Raw genomic sequence first — 16495 nt, 5'->3', positions numbered from 1 at the left:
CTATTAAAAGGCTCATTTCTAGGTCCTCGCCAGTTGGCTCAGTGGTAGAGCATCGGCCTGGTGTGCACGAGTCCCGGATTCGATTCCCGAACAGGGCTCGCAGGAGAAGCGCCCATCTGCTTCTCCATCCCTCCCCCTCTCCTTCCTCTCTGTCTCTCTTTTCCCCTCCCGCATCCAGGGCTCCATTGGAGCAAAGTTGGCCCGGGCGCTGAGGATGGCTCTGTGGCCTCAGGCGCTAGAATGGCTCTGGTTGCAACAGAGCAACGCCCCAGATGGGCAGAGCATCGCCCCCTGGTGGGCATGCCAGGTGGATCCTGGTCGGGTGCATGCGGAAGTCTGTCTGACTGCCTCTCCGTTTCCAACTTCAGAAAAATACAAAAAAAAAAAAGGCTCATTTCTGTTTTTTTTTTTTCTTTTTTTATTTGAACTTATAGGGGTGAGACTGGTTAACAAAAATATACAGGTTTCAGGTGCACAATTCTACAACACATTATCTGTACACTGTATTTATTATGTGTTCACCACCCCAAGTGTAAGGCCAATTTCAATGACAATTTTCTTAAGAGAATTAGAACTCACTGAAGGGTAAATATCTGCAAAACCAATAATCTAAGAGCAGGTTTAAAAGTCTCATCTTTTAGGATTTAAAAAATATCATACCTTTGTGATGTATGGTGTTATGAAAACAAAAAACACATCATAGAGGAGGAGAAGGCCTAGAAGTATCACACATGACTGTTGAGAGAAACAAATTTAAAGGTCAAACTTCCTATATTTAAATTAAGCGATATTATTTTTCAAGTTAAAAAAATGTGAACATACATTTGAACATTATTTTTAAAAAGCATTAATGCTTATTACTATTTGTAGTTTTATTCTACAAATCACATTAAAACTTTTACCTTCTCTATCCCAATCTTTTTTGAAAAAGAATCACTGAATCAAAGAAATGTTCTTCCATGATATTTAGTCCTGTAAGAATTTTCTGAATTAAAAAATATTTTAGCTAGCAAATCAGTGGTTACCTCAAGTGAGGGTTTAAGACTGATTGCAAAAGGGCATGATAGAAATCTTGATGAGAAATATTAACTTGACTGAAATAGTGGTTACAAAGTTATATGTTTATAAAATTTCAATAAACTTCACACTTAAAATGGGTACACTTTATTATATATAAATTATACCTCAATAAAGTTTTTCTTTAAAAAGAAAAAATTATTTTAACTAGCAGAGTACTATATCTTACCTTGAAGTTGGGTAACTTCAGTGTTTTAATTAAATTCAGACAGAAAGCAATCCCCAAGATATCCTGTAAAATCCAAGCCCACCTAAAATCAAAAGAGGTTACTCTATTATTTTGTCCAGTTATTTTCTGATGTAACTTTTCAAAAGAATATTATCACTAAAACTGTTCAATTGTTATGATGTGACTATTCAATAACTAAGCAGCAATTATAACAAAAAACCCTTTCATATTCTCCACATTTAATAATCTACTCTCCTAGTAGAATAATTACTACTATACTAAGAAAAGTTTAAAGGCTACCTCAGAAGAATGTATATCAGACATAAATGCATATTTGTCTTTAATCTTTGAAGTTATACATGTCTCTTTCTAGAAAGGTAGTTTATAACAAAGGGTATTCATGTTAATGTATTTCCAGATAGCCAGAACATAAAGGAAACAAGAGCTAAGCAACATACTCTATCAGAAACTGATTTGCATAATTATCAATTGATTGATCATATCTGAAGCTACTTAAAAGTATATTAACTTTGCTCCCAAACTTTAGGCCATTATATCCTTTGGGCTTTAATAATTTTATTTATTTTTTATTTATTTTTTTGTGAGACAGAGTCAGAGAGAGGAAAAGAAAGGGACAGACAGACAGGAAGGGAGAGAGATGAGAAGCATCAGTTCTTCGTTGCGGCACCTTAGTTGTTCATTGATTGCTTTCTCATATGTGCCTTGACCAGGGAGCTACAGCAGACTGAGTGACCCCTTGCTCAAGCCAGTGACCTTGGGCTCAAGCTAGGGAGCCTTGCTCAAACCAGATGAGCCCGTGCTCAAGCTGGCAACCTTGGGGTCTCGAACCTGGGTCCTATGCGTCCTGGTCTGATTCTCTATCCACTGTGCTACTGCCTGGTCAGGCAATAATTTTATTAATAAACCATTAAAATATTTTTTTTTCTGGTTATTCTTCTTACAAATAGATGAATACTTGTATATTTTCTTATATCTCTTTCTTTATTAAATGAGAGGTACTATACTCTAGCACAGTGGTCCCCAACCTTTTTTGGACCACGGACCGGTTTAATGTCAGAAAATATTTTCACAGACCGGCCTTTAGGGTGGGATGGATAAATGTATCACGTGACTGAGACAAGCATCCAGAGTGAGTCTTAGACAAATGTAACAGAGGGAATCTGGTCATTTTTTAAAAATAAAACATCGTTCAGACTTAAATATAAATAAAACGGAAATAATGTAAGTTATTTATTCTTTCTCTGTGGACCAGTACCAAATGGCCCATGGACTGGTACCGGTCTGTGGCCCGGAGGTTGGGGACCACTTCTCTAGCATACTTATATTCTTTTGCACTTTGCATTTTTTCACTTAAAAATATATTTTAGAAATCATTGCACAGCAATTCATAAAAAATTTCATTCCTTATAGCTGAATTGTACTCCATAACTAAGCATATAATTATGTCTACTTCAGCTTAAATGTTTAAATCATGATTCATATTTCCTTTTCTATATGACCTCAAGTCTGTTAGCACAAGATCTGTTTATTTAACAGGTAACTTTTTTCAAAACTATGGTATTCTTGGATAAAAGCAAAAACTTGCATAATAATGACAATGAATAACTATCAGGGCAAGACATAAAATAATCCATCTGTAACCTAAAAGCAAATAAATCAAGTGTTTATACCTGTCTTCATTTCTAAACATGGCCCAAACAGCAGTTACTGCTATGCATAGTCCAGAGAGAAAGATACGTCTCACTTCAATGCTTTTGCCACAACACACAATCCTAAAATAAAGAAAAAAAAAACCCAAGTGGAAACAGGTTAGTTTACCCTGCAGATGAAATAAAATGTTGTTAATATGAGAAATGACAAATGTTAACCACAGCCACAAGAAAGCTATTGAAATACCAATTTAAAAGTCTTTATTTTAAGTAAAACGTAATAAAATAAAATGTTTATCAGTTAAATGGAACTTTCTGTGATGATAAAAATATTCCATATTGGTACCATTCAATACAGCAGCCATTAGCATCATGTGGCTATTTAGCACATGAAATAACGTGGCTAAGACTAAGGATACACATTTTACCTTTATTTAATCTTAATTTAAATTTAAATAGCCACATGTATGTGAACTGCACAGGTTTAATATAAGACTCCTACTTTTTCTTGTATTGTCTTAAATGACAAAAACCAACATTACAGAATTCCTCATAAGAGATACGTACGCGCACTGTCCATATGGTATCGTAGAAATCAGTGCAACCAGACAGTTGTACAGACTCATCGTTGAGGCTATGCAGAAAATTGCTATCATAACATAAACTAGAAAAAAAAGACAGTTATATGAGAACAGGAAAAAATATAACAAGAAAATATTTACACAGTAGTATTAATTCTTTAGCTTTCTCTTGGTTCATGATACTTTCAATGCAATGACCATATTATAATCTGAATTGGTTACTAAACTGAAAATATTTTGGTCTTTGAGTTTTAAGAGTATTTTGTAGTTTTAGTTCCATTGTACATTGGTAAGGTTGCTTAAGGGACTGGCTCTGCATTTACTATCATTCAATGATTCATATTGACATGTTTGTTATGGTAAATAGTTCTATGGGCCCTGGCTGGTGGCTCACTAGATAGAGTGTCGGCCCAGCATGTGGATGTCCTGGGTTTGATTCTCGGTCAGGGCACACAGGAGAAGCGACCATCTGCTTCTGTCCTCCTCCCTCTCCCTCTTCCACTCCCACAGCCACTGGCTCAACTGAATGGCCCAGGCTCTGAGTATAGCTCCGTTGGAGTGCATCAGCCTCAGGTGCTAAAAATAGCTTGGTACTTGAGCATCAACCCCAGATGTAGTTGCTGGGTGGGTCCTGGTCAGGGTGCATGTCGGAGTCTGCATGACTAGCTCCCTGCCTCTCACCCTAAAAAAAAAAGTTCTATGAAGTGAGCGGCAGACATGTATGAAAATGTAATTTTAATGTAAGAAATGGAAGAATTAATAAACCATTATAAAGATTTTTTTAAATGCAGCTTAGAAATGAGAACTGACACCTTAGACATTAGCCACACTATCTATATTTTCCTAAGGTAGAATTTATCTATAATTTGACCTGTGGTAAAACCAAATCCATTTAAACAAACCTCTTTGTTATGATACAATACTAAGGCAGTCAAAATTGGCAAGTGTTCTTCTATAATAGCTATATTATTTAAGAATTCTTTAAAATTAAAAACATGATTTCTTTGTTTTTCAAATGGGGGAGGATTATTATATTCTAAAATAAAAAATATTCATCTCCTAATCAAAATTTGACAACAGAAAAACAAATTTTACCTAAATTTTCAAATTCCACTAAATTGCAGAAAACTATTACTGTTCTGCAGGTGAGAGAAAGTAATCTAAAGACAGTAAATCAGGGAGAGCTACTTCTTAATTGATGGTTTTGAACAAATTACTTTTTAGTCCCTTGAGTCTCATCTTTAAAATATGAAATGTAATAATACCCATGTCAGGATTATTGTGAGAATTTATATAAGTTACTATGTATAAAATGCTTACAACAGTGTCTGGCACATAATAAGTTTTATCTGTTATTTGTTGTTATTTTATCTATTGGTTACATATGGTATTATAGATAGTAAGATAGCCAAAGATTGCCAAGTAAAGATTGGTAGATCATCCATGAAAGGTTTCCAATCCAAGTTTTAAAACACTGGTAGAAATCAGGCTCTTGAAACTCTAACAGATTTTCGGTGTCTCATTTAGTGTCATACTATAGCTAAGAAAATAACTGGGCATGGAAAAGAATTTGGTTAATATAACTGTCTTTAGTTACTTCCTTGAGCATGACAATCATAAGATATATAGTAAGGAGAATCTTAGCAATGTAGTATAGTCTCATTATTTGAGATACTAAAAAAAGTCAGCATATTTAGCCATAAGAAACCATTTGGAATTAAATATTACAGTATCATATAAGATAATTATGGAGTTATATTTAAATCCCATGTCCTGGGATAACCTTGAGGTTTAATGATTTTTCTCCTACATCAAAAATTACATTTATAAACAGTGTCAACTTTTAAAAGAGCTATCAGCTTATGGAAATATCTCACCAGAAATTAAAACATGTTTTAGGACAGTGGACAGGAACCTCTTATTTTCTATCAAAAAAAATATTGACTAAGGGATAGATACAAACAATCAAAGGCTATTAAAATAGAAAAATTACAACATAATACAAATAACACTCTAGAACCCACTCTCCCAGAAACAGATTGATATATCAGTCATATTCAAAGAAAAATACTTTTCTAATAGGAACTATATGTCATTGGTCAGATTTTTAAAATTTCTGCCACTGGACATGAGAAATCAAATAAGCTGAAACTAACCTCAGGGCCTCAGTTTTCTAGTCTGGAAAATTACTCTAATATTTCCAAATAAGCATTGTAGCCTTTGGTGGTTTTTACAAAGTGTTTTTCCTAGTTCTCATCAGGCACACATCCCCTTTTCCTGGTCTTACCATCTCCTCTTTGTGCTGTATATCAGCCAGAGATGGCAAATTTCCATCCTCTCAGACAATTAAGAAGAATGTCCAGGGCATGGACAAGACAGTATGTTCTTACCCCTACTTACCTACAGGAAAAAGTATTAGACCACAGGCTGTGTGTCTTTAGAAGTAGTATGACCCTAACTATTATAAGTAAAACAAAATTCAACTAATCCAACATCTTGATTTGCAAACTGACTAAATAAATAAATAAACAAATAAACTAACTAACTACACTTTGGGGGTAAGCCAAGACAATAAATCAGTAATTTGAATAGTCTTCTATTTCAGGAAACTAAATATACCCACCAAGAAGTCCTTAGCCTGCTCTTTAGACATCAGGATTTTATGCTTTATCTGCAGAGAGGGAAATTTAGAGGCCAGAGCAATTCTTTCAAGTCATCCATGAAGAAGAGTTCTTATCTCAAGAGTTCAATTGGAATTTTTTTTTTAATCTCTGAGTAATAGGGACCTAACATTTCCAACAATTTAAAGTTAATATCACTTTTTAATTATTCCTTTAAGTGTTCCAGGTAGAATACCTTAGAGGAAAAAGATAAATCTGGCAAAATAAGTGAAAAGATTACATGCTAAAAATAACCATAAAATATAACTTCTTACCCAACCATTTGTAGAAGAAATAAAGTAAGACCATTATAACACAGCACATGACCACAAATAGTACAACTGTTGGAGGACTAAATGTTAAATATTCTTCCTTCTTTCTCCTCATTTCTCTATCTTCAGTGTTTGTCATTGCCTTCATGTTTTCCCTGAATAAACACACACAGGAACTTCAGCAAATTTCTTCCAGGTAGTTATTTTTAAAATCTTTAACACCAACTTAAATTTGTTATTGATTATAAAGTAATACACTTAAAAGGAAAAAGAAATATTTAATCCAGAAAGTAAAACTCTATTATTCTACCGCCCCCACAGATAGTTATTAACCACTTTTGGGTTTTTTTGTTTGTTTGTTTGTTTTACAGAGACAGAGAGAGAGTCAGAGAGAGGGATAGATAGGGTCAGACAGACAGGAATGGAGAGAGATGAGAAGCATTAATCATCAGTTATTCGTTGCGACACCTTAGTTGTTCATTGATTGCTTTCTCATATGTGCCTTGACGTGGGTCTCCAGCAGACCGAGTAACCCCTTGCTCAAGTAAGCGACCTTAGGTCCAAGCTGGTGAGCTTTACTCAAACCAGATGAGCCCACGCTCAAGCTGGCGACCTCGGGGTCTTGAATCTGGGTCTTTCCGCATCCCAGTCCAAAACTCTATCCACTGCACCACCACCTGGTCAGGCTTTTTTGTTTGTTTGTTTTTTTAGTGAAAGAGAGAGGACAGATAGGAAGGAAAAGAGATAAGAAGCATCAACTCGTAGTCGCAGCACTTTAGTTGTTTACTGATTGCTTTCTCATTTGTACCTTGACCAGGGGGCTCCAGCTGAACCAGTGACGCCTTGCTCAAAGAACTTGGGCTCAAGCCAGTGACCTTGGGCTTCAAGCCAGCAATCTTTGGGCTCAAGCCAGTGCCCACGGGCTCATGTCTATGATCCCAAGCTCAAGCTGGCGACCCTGTGCTCAAGCTGGTAAGCCTGTGCTCAAGTCATATGAGCCTGTGCTTAAGCTGGAGACCTTAGGAATTCAAACCTTGTTCCTCAGGGTCCCAGGTCAACGCTGTCTCCTGCACCACCACCTGGTTAGGCAACCATTAACTTTTTTCATTTATTTATTTATTTTGAGAGAGAGAAAAAGAGAAGTCAATTTGTTGTTCCATTTATTTATGCTTTCACTGGCTGATTCTTGTATGTGCCTTGACCCAGGAAAGGACTTTAGGAAGGCTATCTGAGATAAGAGAAGGGAATTTGGGGAAAGACACATAAGCACCTCCCTAAAACTGTAGAGCTACAGGGCTATTAATGTAAGTTTCAATAAAAGTAATACTCAAGTGGGAAAATGTGCCAACCTATGATATCTCTCATTACAAACAGATGCATTTAAAGACATATTTTAAAAATCAGAATACACATGTAAGCCATAATTATAAAAGATTTATATATTCGTACTCAATGAAATAGGAAGCACCAGGCGGCCCTGGCTGGTTGGCTCAGTGGTAGAGCACTGGCCTGGTGTGTGGAAGTCCTGGGTTCGATTCCTGGTCAGGCCACACAGGGGAATCACCCATCTGCTTCTCCATCCTTCCCCCTCTTCCTTCCTTCTATCTCTCTCTTCTCCTCCTGTAGCCATGGTTCAAAGGAGTAAGTTGGCCCCAGGCGCTGAGAATGGCTCCATGATCTTGCCTCAGGCACCAAAATAGCTTGGTTGTCCAGCAATGTTGCAATGGCCCCAGATAGGCAGAGTATTGCCCCATAGGGGGCTTGTCAGGTGGAACCCAGTCAGGGCACATGTGAGAGTCTGTCTCTCTGCCTCCCTTCTTTTCATTAAAAAAAAAAAAGCACCAGGCAATTTCTTGAAGAGAAAACATATACTAGATTTATATTGCATTAAAATACTATAATTTGTCTTTTTAAAAAATTGTACTCTTTAATTTCTCAAGCCTGGCCTGTGGTGGCGCAATGGATATAAAGCGTCAACCTAGAACGCTGAGGTCGCCAGTTTGAACCCTGGGCTTACCTGGTGAAAGCACATATGATAAGCAGTCAATGAACAACTAAAGTGAAACAACTATGAGTTGCTTCCTCTCTCTGTAAAATCAATAAAATAAATAAATACAAACATTTCTCAAGAGCCACATGCAGTGGAAGAACCTAAGCTTTCTTCCATGCCATCTCCAGTTTATGAAGCTCGAGGACTACTGAGCTCATTATAATAGGACTTGAAGTCTCTCCTGAAAAGTCTTTCTATGGAACCAAGGCATCGTTCCCTTTTGCATAAGGTCCACCTTGCATTTGGCAGGGTAATTCTGGGTTGTGAGATCCTGTCTGATCAAAATTTCCCTTCTCTAAACCTTATTCTCTTTCCCCTTCTCTTTCAGTCTTAATCTTTACTTACTAAATGCTAATCCTTATGTTCTTAATAATTCTACTTTCCCAGAAATTTTCCTTTTTTATCACTGATTCATATTCTTTCTTTATACTGTCACCCCACCCCTACCCCAAACACAAATGCACTTACTTTTTCTACCTTTATCTTACTCTTATACTCAGCCAGCTCAATTTTAAAATCCATAAGCTTACAGGTAAAGGACATCTCCTTTCCTAACCTGGCTATCGAAGACAACAAATTCTTTGTTTCTGCCTATCATGACGTTTTATGAATAAAAAAGCTTATATGTAGTCCTCTCCCATCACTATCTTCTTGAGGAAGAACCTTCCCTTACATGTATATGAAGCTTGCCTTGCTAACTCACAGAGTGGTCTATGGGCCAGGAAAATCCCTTGGTAGCTTGTTAGAAATGCAGCATCTCAGTCCCACCCCAAGCCTCTTAAATCTGAACTTCTATTTTAATGAGATCTCAAAACAGTTTGTATGCACATTACAGTTTGAGAAGCACTATTCTAAAGAAACAACTTACATAGTAATGGAAGTACAGGGTGAATCTATATTAAATGGGAAAAGAGTTTTAATGAGTCAGTACCTTTTAGATAATTATTTATAGTTTCAACAAATAATCTAGCAAACAATTGGAAATCTTCTTACATTCTATGCTTTATAAAGATTAATATTAATGAAGAAAAACAATGCTGACTGGCCAGGCAGTGGCACAGTGAATAGAGTGTCCGCCTGGGATGGTGAGGACCCAGGTTCAAAACCCCAAGTTGCTGGCTTAAGCGTGGGCTCACCAGTTCAAGCGCGCATTTGCTGGCTTGAGCATGGGACCATAGACATGACCCCATGGTTGTTGGCTTGAGCCCAAAGGTCATTGGCTTGAGCAAGTGGTCACTGGCTCCGCTGGAGGGCCCCCACCCCCGTCAAGGCACATATGAGAAAGCAATACAATGAACAACTAAAGTGCCGCAACTATTAGTTGATGCTTCTCATCTCTCTCCTTTCCTGTCTGTCTGTCCCTGTCTGTCCACCCCCCTCGCTAAAAAAATAATGTGTGTGTGCATATACATATGAGAAACAATGTTTACATTAAAACATGTAAGTGATATATGTTGAAACATGTTTTCCAAATTTGTAAAACATTTAAATATCAGTACTCCAGGAACCTACATTTGTTAAAACCTAAGATTTCTCTCTTGATGTAAGTCAATCAAATTTTACTATTTCCAGAAATTACAAATATGTTTATTAGTTTCATTTAGTTGCAAATAAGCCATTTTTAATAAAATCTAGAGATCAATTAATTCACAAGGTGAATATATTGCCCTTTATGGATGAAAGGAAATGCTCTGAACACATTTTTTAAATTCAGAGTTATAAATATGAACTGATCTTTCTCTACTATTTGCCTGCACCAGTCTAGAGCCAAAGATATATAACTATAAGAATACTGGGTTTAGGTTGTTATTAAATAGAGAAATCCAAATTTTATGTACATTTGACATTTCTACATTTAAGTTTACATATGGACATTTAAAATATCTATAGAATTCCTAAAGCACTGAAAAGAATGATGAGGTCACACTGTAATGACTCAACTCGAAAGGAGCTAAAAACTCCCCACTTCTTGCTTATTTTCTTCCAACTGAAAAAAATCGGCATGTTAGGATACTAAGTATCTTCGTCTTTCCTGGGAGTGATAATGAAACAGCTTAATTTAAGAGTCTTTGATGGAATGTCAGTGTTTCTCTGCCAGGAGCCTATGACCCTTTCTCAGTGAAAAGTTAAATGACCTGTATGAGGACAAACTGCAACCAGATCTTAATGGAACAATACTCTGAGGTCAGGTGGAATTTTTAATATTGTTACAGGATTAAAATGATTTCAAACAATAATTTTTAACCATTTATCACAAAAAACACTGAAGTTTAATTAAGCTTACAATTCAATTAGTCCACTCCAGTATCCTCCTAATGCCACAGTGAACACAGCAATTGCAAAAATAACCACCATAGTATAGTCAAAGTTAGGCCATGACGGAGAATACATTTTCACAGTAATGTTATCTCCAAGAGTCTGAAAGGCAGAAAAATGAAAAGTTTAAACACTGGAATTAGTTTTCTTCCCTCCTGCAGCAATGGCAGCAATATTCCAATATCACTTTGGGATGGATACTATACACCAGACAGTTAAGAACACTAGAACTAGTTTTGACAACATGATATACACTCTTGTCAAAATTATGAGGCTATACTTTGTTTTATTAAATCTTGAAAGTGCAATGTTCCACACAATGAGAAAATTTTTAAAGAAATCAAAACAAATATCTTTTCTAAAGTCAGGGCTCTGAAACACTTTGTGCTAAATGGTAGATGAATGCTTCCCAAGTAAAGACTTGGCAGGTGTTTATAGCTTCTAGTTAGCAAGTGGAGCATGTATAATAACTTAAATTAAATATCAGTGGTTAAAAATAAAGAGTTGTACTATTTATGAATTTTGTCTAATACGTAATTACTAATTTACCTGCTTCATATCTTTAACGTCTTTGTGGGTTATAAATGCAATCAGTATTTCCACATCATAAAATTCAGATTTATTCCCTGAGGGAGGAAACTAAAAGAAAAAACATATTATGAAAACATATAAAATACTAATATATTTATAGAATAAAATTCAAATTATTCCATTAAATATAATATTACATCTTTTTAAAGTTATAAAACAATTTTCATATGTTCTTAATATTATAACAAGAGTTCTCAAACTAATATACACAGGTAAATCATATACATGTAACACACATACCAGTACATGTGTGTGTGTGTGTGTGTTTCTAATAAAGACTTATTTACTTTAGTAATAGGAAAAAAACTAAGTTTTCCAATTAAATGTCTATCACAGGGGTCGGGAACCTTTTTGGCTGAGAGAGCCATGAACGCCACATATTTTAAAATGTAATTCCATGAGGGCCATACAATATGTTTAACACTAAATACAAGTAAATGTGTGCATTTTATGTAAGACCAACACTTTTAAAGTACAATAAGTTTCTGAATTCTTTTTAATAACGTTGTTATGCTGTTGCTAACCAATGATGAATAAAGTACTTCTTACCATTAATGCGATTTCTGGTGCTGCATGGTTTTGCTGATGGCTTTGTAGTCTGGTTGATACGTGGGAAGGTTAAGCTTCATGCAGGCGTTGAGACTTCCATCTGTTAAATGTGATCGTAGGTTGGTCTTAATATTCTTTAGATGTGAGAAAGACTGCTCACATGCATACGCAGAGCCAAACACTGTCAGTACAGCAATGCTCACACGCTGCAGTGTGTGGTATGTGATGGGAAGCGCATTCCAAGTTTTGACAATAAATTTGGTCTGCGGGTTGAAGTTTTTTCATTTCTCCCCACTTGTGTTTGCTCGCCAACTCTGCTTGCTGTTGTGCAAGTCTTTCCAAATCTTCATTCAGCGACTTGAACTTATTCACCCACATGTCTGAGGCCTTCAGGTCAGCAGCTTGTAGCTCAAAATCTCTGACGGAGACACCAGGGATGTAACTCAGGTCGGCATTGTCCACTGCACACTCGTGTGGATGGGTGATGAACTTAAAAAGACGAGTGTGCTCATGAAATTCTCCAAAGCGCACTTTGAATGACTGCAGGAGATTAGATGTGAAGCCTGCTAGCTACTGGAGATCAAGATGTTGAGCAGGGTCACTTGCTGTGCATGCATTTTTAAACTCTCCCAGTTTTTCAAAGTGTAGTAAATGACCTGTTTCAATGCCAGCGATGAAGAGTTCCAGCTTGTTTTCAAATGCAAACACTGCTTGTTGAAGGGATAAGACTGTGTTTCAAACGCCTTGCATTTTCACATTGAGCTGGTTCAGATGTTCAGTCATGTCCATGAGCTAGAACTTCAGGAGCCACTCAGTGTTAGCTAACTCAGGATGCTCGACGTTTTTCATTTCAAGAAAAGTCCGGATTTCACTCAGATAAGCTGCAAAACGGCTGAGCACCTTCCCTCTTGACAACCAACACACATGGCTGTGCAGAAGCAGACCAAGATAATCATTCCCAACTTCATCCAGCAGTGTTTTAAACTGGTGATCATTTAAAGCTTGGGCAACAATAAAGTCGACCACCTGAATGACCAGTGACATCACCTCACCGAGCTGCTCGCCACACATCCTAGCACAAAGCGCCTCCTAATGTAGGATGCAGTGAAAACTTAGGATGGGTCTCTTTTCATGTTAAGGAAGAAGTGCTATGAATCTTCTGTTTTCCCCCACCACACACAGAGCACCATCAGTACAAACTGAAATAAGTTTATCCATCGGTAGGTTTTTTTCCTTAGCGAACTCAGTGAAAGACTTGAATAAATCCTCCCCTCTTGTTGTCTCTTTCATAGGCAAAACAGCAAGACTTTCCTCACGTAGTGTGTCACCGACAGCATACCTTGAAATCACGCTGAACTGGGATAAATGGCTTACGTCTGTTGACTCATCCAAAGCGAGAGAAAAGAATGGTGCTGCATTTATGTCCATCACTTGTGTTGTCTCAGTTTGATTTGCCATCATGATGGTATGATCGTGAACAGTTCTTGCCGACAGAGGAATCTCTTTTATTCGTTTGATTATCTTGTCTTTATCCAAAAAGTCATCAAAAAATTCATTGGCAATATCAAGCATGAATGTATTGGCATATTCCCCATCTGTGAATGGCTTTCCGTTTCTCACAATTGCTAAAGCACCAGCAAAGCTAGCTGAATTCCAGTCACCTTGTTGGGTCCAAACACAGAGTTGATGCTGACTAGCTTGCACTCTACACAGTAGCTCTTGACATGCTTTCTTCCTGCTGTCCCCTGCTGGATATTTCGATGCAAATGTAGTATGGCGTGTGTCAAAGTGCTGCTTTATTTTTGACCGTTTCATCGATGCAATTTTATCATTGCATATTAGACACACTGCAGAACCTGCTCTCTCCACAAAGGTGAATTCCTCTGTCCATTCCTGCTGAAAAGTACGATACTCATCTTTTTTTCTTTTAGCCATTTTCTTTGTCAAAAGGGTTTCTGCAATTAGCTAGCTGACTACTTGATTAAAAGGAGGAAAGTTTACTTCCTGACGTCACAACGACCCCTGTACGTTACTCATTATCCAATAAATCCAATAAAAATTTGGTGTTGTCCTGGAGGACAGCTGTGACTAGCTCCAACAACCCGCAACCATGAACATGGGTGGTAGGAAATGAATGGATTGTAATACGTGAGAATGTTTTATATTTTTAATGTTATTATTATTTTTATTAAAGATTTGTCTGCAAGCCAGATGCAGCCATCAAAAGAGCTACATCTGGTTCACGAGCCATAGGTTCCCAACCCCTGGTCTATCATAACCAGATGTTTATTTAAAAAGAATCTTACCATGAGATTATTCAAAACTTAGACCCTAAGCCACACACAAAGATGTTAGCTCAACCTGTGAAACTGGATATCATGAGCTCAAAAGAAGTTGTTATCTTTTTATAACTTACAAGGACACTGTTATTGGCAACCAACAATGCTTCAGCACCTCCTCTTTGTGCAACTCGGGCTTTTTCAAGAAAATGGCAGCTTCCCCACTGCACCACGACTGCTTTGTTCTTTATTCCATCAGGAGGAATATCAGAAACGTTGCACAGTGGTATGGAAGTCAGATTCATCAAACTACTGGAAGTCTGAAAAGAAGAAATGTCTTTAACATGATAAAAATTACCCTAAATGCTGCATTTAGTGACAACGTATCTACTATTTTCATAGAATGTTCTTTTAAATTAAAAATATTTTATAACTATCAGCCTTTAGAGTATTTTAAAATTCCCTAAGTTGTTTTACCCACAGAGAGAAAAATATTTAAGCTAAAGCAGTAAAATAATTATGATTTATTAATCATATACTACTAGTTCTTACACTAAAACATAATAATCACTCATTTTCACCTTTCATTATTTTTATGTTTACAAATAAACAGTAACTGTGATTTACTTACTGCATTTTCTAGGGTACTTGAAAGAGTTGTCCAGTGAGGGTTATAGAACATACAGTAGTCCTTAGATCGCAAAGTTGTGCCATTTCCAGACGCATGCAGGATTGCTTCCTGAGCAGCTGTCTAGAACATGAACAATAATTTTCACACTGGCAATATTTTGGCTTGCCAACAATTAAAGATTTTAATAAAGCTACTTATAAACAGGTTTGACCACATTTCCTTAAGAGGGAAGGTCTTCCAATGAATTTGTTTTTCCTTGTTTGAGGATACTAAAACTATACACATTTGCCTAGAACACAGTCTTGAAGAAAGTCGCTTTCTTATGGGGATACAATTATGGCCCTGTTATGCGAGCCATATCCCTAGGAGGATTTTTGCTATGATGTAATAATTTCAATATTCCCTTCACAGCCTGAATAAAAATTTCCTTCCCAATCCCTTAGGAGTTGTTACTTCACTGTTTATGTTCTATAAAAGAAAATCTGGCCCTGGCCGGTTGGCTTAGCGGTAGAGCTTTGGCCCAGCGTGTGGATGTCCTAGGTTCGATTTGCAGTCAGGACACACATGAGATGTGACTATGTTCTTCACCCCTCCCCCTCTCCCTTCTTTCTCTCTATCTCTCTCTTCCCCTCCTGTAGCCATGGCTCAGTTGGAGTAAGTTGACCCCGGGAGCTAGGATGGCTCCATGGCCTGGACTTAGGCACTAAAATAGCTCGGTTGCTGAGCAATGGAGAAATGGCCTAAGATGGGCCGAGCATTGTCCCACAGGGGACTTGCCAGGTAGATCCTGGTCCTGGTTTGGGTGCATACAGGAGTCTGTCTCTCTGCCTCCCTGCTTCTCACTTAAGGGAAAAAAAAATCCATTTGAAATCCCTTAACCTGTAGTACCTTCCATATTCTATGAGTAACTTGGGTGTTTTTTTTAAGTATATTATTATTTCTAAGTGCTCTCTTTGGAAAAGAAGCAGAGAATTCTCAAGTTTTGAAGATTCTGCAACTGCCTATTAAAAAAGACCAATCCAGTTTAAAGTGAAGAAAAAGAAGAGCTAGAAAAATATTTTTTCCTTTTGCCTCATTTCCCACTACTGGGTAATAAAATAAAGACAACAGGTAAGAAATGACTGAAAAGAATTGGGTACATGCAGGTGTGAAAGGAGAGTATGAAATGATGAAATATCTTTAGGTAATTAGAAGATCATTCTACATCACAATTCCCTTCAAACAATTCGCTTTGACAGGAACCCATTAGTCTTTCAGGATTTCCCATGTTTTTTGGCACAAGATGTCCTATGCTGAATTTATCCTTTACCTGCCACAGATCTGGAACCAGCCATTCTACTAAGCTCTTTTGGGAGAGGAATAATATTTAAAGGATTTAAGTTATTGCGTACATTACTGTTGAAATGGTATAAACTTTCCAACAGACAAATGGCAGTATCAATCAAACACTTTAATACATAGAATCCTGATTCATATCCTACAGATATATTACACAAATGCACAAAGATAAATGTATAAGGATATAAACCACAGTATTATTTGCTACAGCAAAAAAGAAAAAATCAACAACTTCCACCAATAAGAAGCCCATTACATTATGGTATACATGATACACAGCTATCAAAAAGAATCAACTAGATCCATCTGAAG

At 36.9% G+C, this 16495-nt stretch overlaps 1 protein-coding gene across 3 annotated transcripts in view; it reads right to left on the bottom strand.

The window, feature by feature from the left end:
• The window catches only part of SPPL2A (signal peptide peptidase like 2A), a 59382-nt gene that overhangs the window by 24652 nt on the left and 18235 nt on the right, over window positions 1-16495 (bottom strand). For all 3 annotated transcript variants that reach the window (XM_066342677.1, XM_066342676.1, XM_066342678.1), the window contains exons 2-10: window positions 14846-14965; window positions 14352-14534; window positions 11345-11434; window positions 10764-10897; window positions 6433-6584; window positions 3484-3580; window positions 2938-3039; window positions 1247-1328; window positions 661-735 (exon numbers count right to left, since the gene is read on the bottom strand). In XM_066342677.1, the coding sequence (XP_066198774.1) occupies window positions 661-735; window positions 1247-1328; window positions 2938-3039; window positions 3484-3580; window positions 6433-6584; window positions 10764-10897; window positions 11345-11434; window positions 14352-14534; window positions 14846-14965 (1035 nt within the window). The remainder of the gene's footprint in view (window positions 1-660; window positions 736-1246; window positions 1329-2937; window positions 3040-3483; window positions 3581-6432; window positions 6585-10763; window positions 10898-11344; window positions 11435-14351; window positions 14535-14845; window positions 14966-16495) is intronic.

Source organism: Saccopteryx leptura, chromosome 6 (assembly GCF_036850995.1).
Source record: "Saccopteryx leptura isolate mSacLep1 chromosome 6, mSacLep1_pri_phased_curated, whole genome shotgun sequence".
NCBI classification, from domain to species: domain Eukaryota; kingdom Metazoa; phylum Chordata; class Mammalia; order Chiroptera; family Emballonuridae; genus Saccopteryx; species Saccopteryx leptura.
This window is presented reverse-complemented; position numbering and strand designations above follow the sequence as displayed.